The sequence below is a fragment of the Dermochelys coriacea genome, chromosome 1 (genome assembly GCF_009764565.3).
Source record: "Dermochelys coriacea isolate rDerCor1 chromosome 1, rDerCor1.pri.v4, whole genome shotgun sequence".
Classification (NCBI taxonomy): domain Eukaryota; kingdom Metazoa; phylum Chordata; order Testudines; family Dermochelyidae; genus Dermochelys; species Dermochelys coriacea.
In genome coordinates, this window is record NC_050068.2 from 281868024 (window position 1) to 281881771 (window position 13748).

Consider the following 13748-nt stretch of genomic DNA (forward strand, 5'->3'; position numbering starts at 1 on the left):
CCCTTTTGCACAGATGGTGGTATGGATATGAGCCAAACAGTAATTAGTCAGATACAATAATATACACAGAGCTAAATGTGTCAATCCTTTTTCAAGGGCAGAAAGGACAGACATGCATGTCATGTGGCTGTTTCCAGCAGTTTATGGAGGTTATGTTTCTATATTCTTCCCCACTCCCCGCAAAATACGTTGAAATATAGTTAATGATGATTTAGTCTCTTGCTGAAAATATCTTAAGCACTTTGTTTGCAGTCCATAATACACTCTCAATATAAATGCAGAACTTGTCACATAAATAAAATAATCAATAAAGATGGCATAGCAATCTATTTTATTTATAATAAAGCCCATGATAATCAACAGTAGGTCAGTCATTTTACAGCCACTAAATGGAGACGTATTGGCAATAGACCACAGGAGGGCAGCATTGGCTTTTAATTAAACAATGGAAGTCTTTCATCTAGTGCACTTTCATAAACATTAGACTAGGGCATTTCCAATGGATTCACATTTTGTTAATGTTTCTGACGAGAAAGGACAAAGATAATAAAATCCTTGTAGCTAGAGGTTGCTGACAATTTTAAAAGCAAATACTTTATTAATCAGTATTTCTATGGAGCCAAATAAATGCTCATTAGTTTTTTCCCCCCCACAGGCTGCAAACACTATTAAAGTGACAAAACCTCCATAAATGAGAGGACTTTCTTCTATTTGGGGTTTTTTCTGAATATTCAATGAGAACTTGTTATACTCTTCATGATTTACATGTAGCTACTGTGGGACAGTGGTCAAAATTCAAGACACACTCATTTCAGAGTTGCAATGAGAGCCTCATTCCTTAAGAATTCTGTTAATAAATATTTTATATTTCTTTCACACTTTATTTATTTTTAAATGCAGGATTTCATAGCAAACCCATTACCTTCGGAATGTGGGCGAGGCAATGTCTGGGTATTTGGATCCTGGCTGCCTGAGTCCCGGTGTCCCACAGGCACTGGTGGAGGTTGGGCTGGATTTGGGGGAACTGGACAATGAAACACTCTCGGAATCAGACACTGCCACTTTCTCTTTTTCCTTGTCTGTCTGATTGATGGTGACGGGACTGGAACGCCCTGAGCCAATCTTCGTGGGCTCTCTCAGTTTGGTGGTGGCAGCCCCTGCAGACTTGCTGCTGACATTAGAGTCAATGCTGCTGGTGCTGGACCTGTGACCACCTCTGCCGGGAATACCGCTTGTGCTCGACTTTGAAGGGCGCGGCAAACTCCGGTACTGCAGCGTGGTCTTCGAGTTAACATGTAATACTCCGTCGTCCTGATTCTGTGACCCATCTAAGCTAGTTTTCCTCCCTGCATTTGACTTGCCACCAATGGCTGCAGATTTGGGCATCTTCCCCAGAGTTGCTGACCCACTTGTTATGGTTGCCCCACTTGTGGTGATTATAGGAGAAGATCCCACTCCCGCCTTCTTGAATCCAAAGGAGCCAGTAGCAGTTGATCGTCCAATGCCAGAGGGAGGCTTTTTTCCTTCATCGCCACTGCTTTTTCCTGCATCTGATGGAGAGCGCTGTATAGAGGTGCCTTTGAGAGGAGTTTTCACTTTTTCAGAAGCCTTTGCATCATCTGTTTTTCCTAATTAAGAGTATATTTTATATAGACCTCCGTATTTATAGCTACAGTATCTTAATATCAAGATTTCAGAGTAGCAGCCGTGTTAGTCTGTATTCGCAAAAAGAAAAGGAGTACCGGTGGCACCTTAGAGACTAACAAATTTATTAGAGCATAAGCTTTCGTGAGCTACAGCTCACTTCATCGGATGCATTAAAGCTGTAGCTCACGAAAGCTTATGCTCTAATAAATTTGTTAGTCTCTAAGGTGCCACCGGTACTCCTTTTCTTTTTAATATCAAGATATAATTACTACATGGTTGTATTTTGAGATATAAACGATATACAAGCAGATAAATTGCTATAAGAGAACACACCAATTAAGTCCTGGTTCAATATTAGATATTAAGTCTATCTAATCCTGGTTCAATATCTCATCTCTGGCAGTAGTAAGTACCAGATGCAATATATTAAAGATAAGCATCAGGTATTAAAAGACTGAAATTCTACTGAGGATTTCTAGCTACACATACATGATGTGGGCATAGCTCGTGTGATTTGTAAGAAGAGCTTGAAGCTCAAACTATGATTTTTAGTCAAAGTTGTTTTTTGGTTAGTAATACAGTATACTGAAGAAATTATATGTGAAAATAAAACGTTAACAGCAATTAACAATTCAAAAATACATTACCTATCTTTGAAGAAATGAATTCGTCTTCATCCTTCAGTTTTGCTTTCATTGCATATGTTTTCATTCACTTATAGTTAATTTCATTGTGATAGTAAAAGTGCAAACAATTATCAATGAGTATTTACAATCTAATGACAATAATAAGTCATAATACTGTTGATCTAGCATCAGGTCAGTATTATGATTTAATTTTATTTGTCGTATCTCCTCACGATTGTTATTTGTGTGAGACTGTCCTCATTAGTACACACACACATGCATCTTTCTAGATTACATTGCTATACAGTGCTATTGTGAAATGTTAAAAATGTTTACAAATATGATTTAAAACAATCACTTTATTTTACCTTTACAAACACCTTTGTGGTGACAATCAAAATGGTCACTTCTCTTTGCATTCTTTAATTTTGATTTCTCGTAGATTGCCTACTCTAAGATCATAAGAACTTCTAAAGACAATTATTTTGAGAACATCATAGTATTTCATTAATATAGCAAGTTATTATAGCAAGTTTGTAGCTCTATGGAGCTCTATGATTCCTCATGTAGTGTCTAACTGTCATGAAGAGGAACAAGTTTATTACATTTCTCTTATTCTATCCAACTCCATTATTGTAGAAAAAGGTACCTATGTACATATACACACACAGTGCATTGTATACTCTCTCACACATGTATATATCATATGTGCATATATACATACATACACAGAGTATATGGATTTTTTTCAAAATAAATAAAAACTTCAGTTTTCTGCTGCACTGTGGCTGCTTTGCTCTCCAATGGAACAGAGGATTCTACTAGCATAGGGAAATCCTTGGGTGGTACAGAGCAGAAGTAGTGGTCCTTATGCCACCCAAATCCTAGTTGCTAGTGCAGGGGTATAGCCAGGGCATATCTGAGTCCAGATGAGCTCTAGCTGCTGGAATGAACCCAGAAGGGGTGCTGTAGATGGTGTAGATAAAAGCAGTCTTCAGGCCTCTCTAAATTTACACTCTGGGGCCAGACTAGCACTTGTCAGCTCCAGAATCAGGGACACGCAAAGGTGCCTTGTAGCCCATGCCAGACTTGGGCTGAAGGCTCCTTTGCAGGTTCATAAAATATTTTTTAAATGATCTTGAAAGAAACATTTTTGACTAGACAGGGCCACATGCTAGAAAATGTACTGCAGAGAACAACCCTGCACTGGCAGAAGGATGGCCTAGACCAGGGATCAGCAATCTTTGGCATGCATCCCATCAGGGAAATCCACTGGGAGACTGGGACAGTTTGTTTACCTGCAGCATCCGCAGGTTCGGCCAATCGCAGCTCCCACGGGACTCGGTTTGCCATTCCAGGCCAATGGGGACTGCAGGAAGTGGCATGGGCCGAGGGATGTGCTGGCCGCCGCTTCGTGCAGCCCCCATTGGCCTGGAATGGCGAACCGCAGCCAGTGGGAACTACGATTGGCCGAACCTGCAGACGCTGCAGGTAAACAAACCGTCACGGCCTGCCAGCGGATTTCCCTAATGGGCCACGTGCCAAAGGTTGCCGATCCCTGGCCTAGACAATCTAATAGAGGTCTTTTCCATCTTTACTTCCTACCATCTTATGATTTTTGGCTTCAAAATTAGATTGCCAAAACACTGACACTGGCTGCTACTATTTTTAAGTGGCCTTTGTGGGGATGATATATCTATGAACCTTTGCAAGTCATCTAGTATTGAAGAAAAAGTTTCACAAGTTTTAAAAAGAAGAGAGAGAATTCTTTTCTTAGCAGTAAGCTACACTATTTATAGCTGGAGCCTCATTTGACCCTTAAACTTTGATTCAAAAATGGTCACTTTGGTTTATCTCACCTCAGTGTGAATGCTTTTCCCCTATACTGTTGTAATCTGTGCTGTTTTTGTTTTACACTCGCAACAACTATCGATGTAAATCTTTCCGAGAACATAAAATAACAGAAAGAAAATCAGGGTAACAATACATTACAATTCCCTGATAAGAAATTATCTACTCCCATGACAATAAAGCAAAATTCAGTCAACCTTTATTTTAAGGGTACATCTATAAATGGTTAATAAATGATTAATATATATTTTAATTGTTAAGTAATCAATTGTTGTAGAGACTAATAGGTGAGTCAATGGCTTATAACCACTGTTTATAACCATTTGTAACACCTTCAACTGCCTGTGACATGCTTATAACATCTATTAATTATTTTTAATCCCTTACAAACTCTTTTTTTCTGAGCCATAATACTACCTGGTGTCTTGAGAGCACTTGTCCCAGCTTTGTGTCTGGATGGGGTCGTTCCAACTTGTGCAGTCATGCCTCTCCTCCAGGATCCAGTCTGTGAAACAGACAGAGATGCTTTCTGACCTCCCTTCTCTGAGTCTTCGGACAGCCCCGAGGGAAGGCCCTTCCATTTACCACTGCCATCTACAGTGCTGTCAAAGTCCTCCTCTGGCTTCTTCAGTTCTTCAGTGCTGCCCCAGTTTTCACTGTCTGTTACGGACCGTTTCTCTGAATCAGTCTTCAGCTACAAGACATTTACGTCACAGGAAATGGTAAGTCTCAGCTTCATTCAATATTTTCTCATTTCTTAAATCCAAGGAAGAGAAGGAGAATAAAGCAAACTGATTTCTTTGTACCACAGATTATATTATGAATGCTATTATGAAACCCAATTTACCTCAGTCTTCAGCTGTAACCCCTTATTGTCCCTCCACTCCTTAGGGATTTCACAAACAAGTCCCCCCCCCACCCCCCTCGATTTCTCTGAGTGCTGAGCTGCCCTTGCATGGCTTGCTCTGCTCAGCCTGTTGGCGGGGGAGGGGACCTCTAGCCTTCTCCTGCTGCTCCTCACCCCTGGCACTTCCAGCTCACTTGGCCCCGCTCCCTGGCAGCCAGGCTGAGCAGGGGGCAGTCTGCTGCCACTGCCTCTCCAGCTGGGCTCTCTCGCAGACACCCACCATGCTGCACAGAGGCAGCAACCCTGACTGGCCACCTTCAGTTGGCAAGAGAAGTGACTCTGCCCCGCCCTCTCCGCTTCCCACCTGGGCCCGGCTGTTAGAGACAGGGGCCAAGTAAGCCCAAAGCAAGCTGGGGGAAGTGCAGCAGGAGAAGGACAGAGCCTCCCCCGCCACCCCCACTGGGCAGGTAACTCTGGCGGGGAGAGCGTGGCAGCCCACAAAGCTGGGGGTTGCTGGGGAAGGCGCCGGCAGCAGGATACCTCTGCTCAGCTGAAAGTAGGAGCATTGGCCGTGCCCCTTGCCTTGATGAGGTGTCTGTGAGGGCACGGGAGCTTCAGGAAGACACCGGTGTTATGAGTCTCCCTGGGTCACCCCAGACGCACTCTCTCCCTGCTCCTTTGGCCCCACCACATCCCCAGAAGCTGGTGGGATTGGTTGCCCTGGGCCTAGGACGTGGGGCTGGAAGGTTCCTCCCAGACGTTAGACCTGGGACGGTCACATGGCCCCCACTTTACATTGTGTCCGCCCACTACTGGCAGTCACAGGTTGTCTATAGCTGTGAGATGGTGATCTCTTAGTTGAATGTAAAAACAAAGAACAAGCTGACAAACTGCTAAAAACTAAAATTTAGGGAAAGTTAAAAATAAGTTGCAACTACCAAAGTATTTGACTGGAAAAAAAATGGGATAATATATGGAGTGTCATTAGAGCTGACCAATGTTGAGATAACCATAAGCATAGGAGAAGAGAAAGTGTTAAAGTCAATGACTAATTATTAAACGAGGAGGAGAAAGCAAGACATCAGTAGCTGTACTGATTACATGTAAGGGAGGTTTCATAGTAGCAGCCGTGTTAGTCTGTATTCGCAAAAAAAAAAAGCAGTACTTGTGGCACCTTAGAAATTAACAAATTTATTAGAGCATAAGCTTTCGTGAGCTACAGCTCACTTCATCGGATGCATTTGGTGGAAAAAACAGAGGGGAGATTTATATACACACACAGAGAACATGAAACAATGGGTTTTTCATACACATTGTAAGGAGAGTGATCACTTAAGATAAGCCATCACCAGCAGCAGTGGGGGAGAAGGAGGAAAACCTTTCATGGTGACAAGTAAGGTAGGCTAATTCCAGCAGTTAACAAGAATATCTGAGGAACAGTGGGGGGTGGGGGGTGTATGATAAACCCATTGTTTCATGTTCTCTGTGTGTGTATATAAATCTCCCCTGTGTTTTTTTCACCAAATGCATCCGATGAAGTGAGCTGTAGCTCACGAAAGCTTATGCTCTAATAAATTTGTTAGTCTCTAAGGTGCCACAAGTACTCCTTTTCTTTATGTAAGGGAGGGACTCTACCCGAGAAAGTAACACTAAGGTTTCAGATATTAAAGAACCAAGCCATATATCATCTCTCCCTTAAGGTGTTATAAGTGCCAATAGCAGCTTGCAAAGGGAAAACAAGATGTGATAAATGTAGGAGAGAGCACTCCTATGAAAATGCTATGGAAGGGACAGAGGTCAAATGTAGCAACTGCAGTGATAATGACAGTCTGGCATAGAGAGAGTGTATCGTGGCAAGGCAAGCTAAAGTCATACACAAGAGAAAAATTGTTAACATATCTCATGAGGTTTCAGAGTAGCAGCTGTGTTAGTGCTATAAGGAGACTCTCAAAGCATCAGGTGGAAAAGGAAGAGACAATCAGCACAGGAAAACATGCAGACACAGCCTCATTCTATAAAGAATATGATAAATACTGGAGAAGGTATAGGTGATCTATGAGTGATGAAAAAATAAAGGTTTATGGTAGGACTGTCAAGTGATTAAAAAATTAATCACGATTAATCGCGCTGTTAAACAATAATAGAATACCATTTATTTAAATATTTTGGATGTTTTTTACATTTTCAAATATATTGATTTCAATTAGAACACAGAATATAAAGGGTACAGTGCACACTTTATATTCATTTTTTATCATAAATATTTGCTTTGTAAAAAACAAAAGAAATAGTATTTTTCAATTCAGCTCAATGCAATCTCTTTACCATGAAAGTTGAACTTACAGATGTAGAATTATGTATCTAAAATAACTTCATTCAAAAATAAATAATGTAAAACTTTAGAGCCTAAAAGTCCACTCCATCCTACTTCTTGTTCAGCCAATCACTCAGACAAACAATTTTGTTTACATTTGCAGGAGATAATGCTACCCGCTTCTTGTTTACAGTGTCACCTGAAAGTGAGAACAGGAGTTCACATGGCACTGTTGTAGCCCGCGTTGAAAGATATTTACGTGATAGATGTGCTAATAACACTTTTGTCCCTTCATGCTTCAATGACCATTCTAGAGGACGTGTCCATACTGATGATGGTTTCTGCTCAATAACAATGCAAAGCAATGCAGACCGACACATGTTCATTTTCATCACCTGAGTCAGATGCCACCAACAGAAGGTTGATTTTCTTTTTTGGTGATTCGGGTTCTTTAGTTTCTGCACTAGAGTATTGCTCTTTTAAGACTTCTGAAAGCATGCTCCACACCTCGTAACTCTCAGATTTTGGAAGGCACTTCAGATTCTTAAACCTTGGGTCAAGTGTTGTAGCTATCTTTAGAAATCTCACATTGGTACCTTCTTACCATTTTGTCAAATCTGCTGTGAAAGTGTCCTTAAAACGAACATTTGCCTCAGCTGGAGTACTGTGTCCAGTTTTGGTCACCAACGTATAGAAAGGGTATAGAGAAACCTGAAAGGACCCAGAGGTGAGCAACGACGATGATCAAAGGGATGGAGTGTAAGCCATATGACAAAGGCTGAAGGAACTGGGTGTGTTTAGTTTGGAAAATAGGAGATTAAGGGGGGATATGATAGAGGTCTTTAGATACTTGAAAGGCTGCCATAAAAAAGATGAAGGAAAGTTATTTTCTTTTGCCACAGAGGGCAGGACAAGAGGCAATGGGTTCAAACTACAGCATAGCAGATTTAGATTAAATCTCAGGGGGAAAAAAATCCTAAATGTAAGAACAGTAGGACAATGGAATAGTTTGCCTAGGGAGACTGTGGAAGCTTCTTCAGTGGAGGTTTTCAGAAGGAGGCTGGATAGCCATCTGTCTTGGATGGTCTAGACACATCAAATCCTGCATCTTGGCAGGGGGTTAGACTAGATGACCCTTGTGGTTCCTTCCAACTCTATGATTCTATGTTTCTAAACATGAAAAAACTATAGTGAATTAATGATTTTGTATGCGAGAACTTGAGTAAGCTATTGATATCAGCAAAAATAGATCTCCAGGTAAAGATAAGGTACATAACATAATATTTAAATATGTCTGTGAAATCAATTTGAGGGTTCTCTTGGAATTATTTAACACTATATGGACCAAAGGACTGAGACTGTTGAATGGAAACATGCAGTAGTAATTGCAATACAAAAAACAGGCAAACTCTCCACAAAAGTGGATACCTATAGACCAATTGTCCTTACATCCTGTCTGTGTAAAATGTTGGAGAGAATAATGAATGAAAGATTGGTTGTTTGTTTGGAAAACAATGGCATTACAGATAAGGCAGAGAGTGGTTTTTAGGAGAGGAAGATGCACTAGTGATCACATTGCTAAATTAGAAACTGAAATACAAAAAAGTATGAGGTAAAAAGATTTCATGATAGCTGTCTTTCTAGATATTGAAAAGATGTATAACAAGCTATGGAGGGAAGGGTTATTGTACAAAGTAAACGCACCAGGGATAAACGGAAGAATGTATGGGTGGATTAGAGAATTTTTGAGTAAAAGGACCATGCAAGTCAAAGTTTCTAAAGTTATGCTGAATATATATAATATTAAAAATGGTACACCACAGGGAAGTTTTATCAGCCAAATATTATTTAATATTATGATAAATCATAGAATCATAGAATATCAGGGTTGGAAGAGACCTCAGGATGTCATCTAGTCCAACCCCCTGCTCAAAGCAGGATCAATACCCAATTAAATCATCCCAGCCGGAGCTTTGTCAAGCCTGAGCTTAAAAACTTCTAAGGAAGGAGATTCCACCACCTCCCTAGGTAATGCATTCCAGGGCTTCACCACCCTCCTAGTGAAAAAGTTTTTCCTAATATCCAACCTAAACCTCCTCCACTGCAACTTGAGACCATTAATCCTCGTTCTGTCATCTGCTACCACTGAGAACAGTCTAGATCCATCCTCTTTGGAACCCCCTTTCAGGTAGTTGAAAGCAGCTATCAAATCCCTCCTCATTCTTCTCTTCTGCAGACTAAACAATCCCAGTTCCCTCAGCCTCTCCTCATAAGGCATGTGTTCCAGTCCCCTAATCATTTTTATTGCCCTCCGCTGGACGTTTTCCAATTTTTCCACATACTTCTTGTAGTGTGGGGCCCAAAACTGGACACAGTACACCAGATGAGGCCTCACCAATGTCGAATAGAGGGGAACAATCACATCCCTCGATCTGCTGGCAATGCCCCTACTTATACATCCCAAAATGCCATTGGCCTTCTTGGCAACAAGGGCACACTGATGATTCATATCCAGCTTCTCATCCACTGTAACCCCTAGGTCCTTTTCTGCAGAACTACTGCCTAGCCATTCAGTCTCGAGTCTGTAGCAGTGCATGGGATTCTTCTGTCCTAAGTGCAGGACTCTGCACTTGTCCTTGTTGAACCTCATCAGATTTCTTTTGGCCCAATCCTCTAATTTGTCTAGGGCCCTCTGTATCCTATCCCTACCCTCCAGCGTTTCTACCTCTCGTCCCAGTTTAGTGTCATCTGCAAACTTGCTGAGGGTGCAGTCACACCATCCTCCAGATCATTTATGAAGATATTGAACAAAACCGGCACAAGGATCGACCTTTGGGGCACTGCACTTGATACCGGGTGTCAACTAGACATGGAGCCATTGATCACTACCCGTTGAGCCCGACAATCTAGCCAACTTTCTATCCATCTTATAGTTCATTCATCGAGCCCATACTTCTTTAACTTGCTGGCAAGAATACTGTGGGAGACCATGCCAAAAGCTTTGCTAAAGTCAAGGAACAACACGTCCACTGCTTTCCCCTCATCCACAGACCCAGTTATCTTGTCATAGAAGACAATTAGATTAGTCAGGCATGACTTGCCCTTGGTGAATCCATGCTGACTGATCCTGTTCCTCTCCTCTAAGTGCTTCAGAATTGATTTCTTGAGGACCTGCTCCATGATTTTTCCAGGGACTGAGGTAAGGCTGACTGGCCTGTAGTTCCCAGGATCCTCCTTGTTCCCTTTTTTAAAGACGGGCACTACATTAGCCTTTTTCCAGTTGTCTGGGACTTCCCCTGATCGCCACGAGTTTTCAAAGATAATGGCCAATGGCTCTGCAATCACATCGCCAACTCCTTTAGCACTCTCGGATGCAGTGAATCTGACTCCATGGACTTGTGCTTGTCAGGCGTTTCTAAGTAGTCCCGAACCACTTCTTTCTCCACAGAGGGCTGGTCACCTCATCCCCATGCTGTGCTGCCTAGTGCAGTAGTCTGGGAGCTGACCTTATTCGTGAAGACAGAGGCAAAAAAAGCATTGAGTACATTAGCTTTTTCCACATCCTCTGTCACTAGGTTGCCTCCCTCATTTGGTAAGGGGCCCACACTTTCCTTGACTTTCTTCTTGTTGATAACATACTTGAAGAAACCCTTCTTGTTACTCTTAAACATCTCTTGTTTGCTGCAATTCCAGGTGTGATTTGGCCTTCCTGATTTCACTCCTGCATGCCCAGCAATATTTTTATACTCTTCCCTGGTCATTTGTCCCATCTTCCACCTCTTGTAAGCTTCTTTTTTGTGTTTAAGATCAGCAAGGATTTCACTGTTAAGCCAAGCTGGTCGCCTGCCATATTTACTATTCTTTCTACACATCAGGATGGTTTGTCCCTGTAACCTCAATAAGGATTCTTTAAAATACAGCCAGCTCTCCTGGACTCCTTTCCCCCTCATGTTATTATGGTCACTGCCTCCCAGGTTCCCATCCACTTTTGCTTCCCCTACTAATTCTTCCCGGTTTGTGAGCAGCAGGTCAAGAAGAGCTCTGCCCCTAGTTGGTTCCTTCAGCACTTGCTCCAAAACTCTGTGACTAGATCTCCCTGGCATGTATTCTGGGACTGAAGTGAGCGTGCTGTGCACACCTGACTCTCTCCCTGCATGCTCCTGCTTGCCCCACCCCCGCCCCTTTCTGGGAGCTCATCAAAAAAAGAAGCTACAAGCTAAACAAACAGCAAGCTACAAGCCAAAAACTAGCCAACAAGCAACTCACAAGCCAATTAAGCCAAAACCAAGCCCAATTTCTGCATTTTTTTTCTCAGGTTTGGCATGTCTGACTAATACTCTCCTGTCTAGTACTCATTCACAGACCCAGGCCCCTCCTGCAGCGAAAGATCTCCCAAAAAAAGAAGTGCTGGGTGTAGGTGTCACTCTATTTGCAGATGACTGTGCTATGTGGGTTAGGAGCAGGAATATAAAGGTAGCAGAAAAGAGAATCAACAAAATGTTATGGGAGACCTCTGATTGGGGAAATGCATGGGGTTTCAAGTTTCCCATTGCTAAATCCACAGGACTGATCTTTACAAAAAGGAAAATTACAAAGGAAAGTTAACTGTATATATCTGGAGAACAAATAGACATAGTTAAAAGGTTAAAATTCTTAGGGTAATATTTGATGCTAAATTACTTTGGAAACATCATATAAACTATGTTAAAGATAAATGTACAGAAAGGATTAACCTGCTTAAAAGTCTTGCTGGACCTACTTGAGGGTGGGGGGTGGATAGGAAAACATTGTTGATGGTATACAGAGCCTTAATCATACCAGTTATTGACTACAGCTGCTAAGTTTTTGGGTCAGCATCACAATCAGAACTTAAAAAATTAGATTTAATACAAGCCCAGGCACTACGAATTGTGTGTGCTGTGTTTATTACAACACTTATATGCGCTACAGATAGCTTCTAGTGAAATGCCAGTTACACGATGAATGAAACTACTGGACCTCACTTTCCAGGCCAGAGTTACTGGGAACTGCAATGATGAAAGTACCAAACAAACTGATGATGATTGTTGGGAATTTGATAGGCAAACTAAAGCACACAACGTTAGAATTCCACATACCATTCGAGTTAAAAGTGTGATGCAGCAGTTGAAAAACAAAGAAAAGTTGAATGAAGTCAAAATTTTTAGTTATGGGAAAATTAGTTATGGATGGAAAGTCAAATGTCCAAATGTAGAGTTAGATTAATTTTATAAATTTAAGAATAAAAAAAGAGACAGAAGGTATTAAAAATGAAGTGTACCAGTCTACAGTTGAAAAGTGGAGTTGGTTTTGTCAAATATATATAGATGGGTCGAAAAAAAAAAACAGGAAGAATAGGGATGGCATATTGTATACAAATATTGGGAATTAATACATCCAAAAGAATATCTGACTATGTAGCTGTAGTGCTAACATTGAATCGGATCTGGGATGTACATCCAGCAGAAACAGCAGTCAGTTTTTTCGCATTCAATTTCAGGCCTTATGGTGATAAAAAAGGATGTCTCAGTATGCACAAGTGGTTTAATCAATGAAGTTATATTTCTAACAGAGTTAGTACAGATAGGGATACATGTAGCATCAGCTTGGATCCCAGTACTTTTTGGGATAACAGGGAATGAAATGGCAGCCAAAGCAGTAAGAAATGGAAGGATTGATGCAGCAATACCCCTGAGTAAACAGGGATTCAAAAGCCTAGTACAGACAAATTTAGAAGAGAAATGGCAAAAAAAAAAATGGATTAATGAAAAAAGATGAAGATCTTGTTTTGAATTGTGCTCTAGATTTGAGGATTATGACATACTTTCTGGGCCTGGATAGAACTAACAAAGTGCTTTTGTTTAGAATACTAACTGGCCATTTTGGCTGAAAATCCTTTTTGAATAAAAAGACACAAAGATGGACTATGTGTGCTCTGTAGGGTGGAGGAAAAATTGATCACCTTTTATGGGTATGTATGTTTTTCTTTTGAAAAAGAAAGGGAAAAGCTTTTTGAGGAATTTAAACATCTTAAGTGGAAAAATACATGATGTGATATAGTAAAAACATGAAGAAAATGGATTATTATTTGAAAAAAGAAAAGGAGTACCGGTGGCACCTTAGAGACTAACAAATTTATTAGAGCATAAGCTTTCGTGAGCTACAGCTCACTTCATCAGATAGCTCACGAAAGCTTATGCTCTAATAAATTTGTTAGTCTCTAAGGTGCCACCGGTACTCCTTTTCTTTTTGCGAATACAGACTAACACGGCTGCTACTCTGAAACCTGTTATTATTTGAAAGGTGCTGTTACATTACTTGAAAGACACAGGGCAGAGCGAGAGGCTATAAAATGTTAAGTATTGAGGAATTATAGTTGGTGGCAGCTACAGACTATATAGGCAAATCTGTTTCACCATAAAAAGAGACAGAGAGAGAGAGGGCA

General features: G+C 41.1%; 1 protein-coding gene across 1 annotated transcript in view; it reads right to left on the reverse strand.

The window, feature by feature from the left end:
• The window catches only part of NAV3 (neuron navigator 3), a 355811-nt gene that overhangs the window by 78155 nt on the left and 263908 nt on the right, over nt 1-13748 (reverse strand). The window contains 2 exon segments of the mRNA XM_043492958.1: nt 923-1628; nt 4542-4818. Of these exon segments, the coding sequence (XP_043348893.1) occupies nt 923-1628; nt 4542-4818 (983 nt within the window).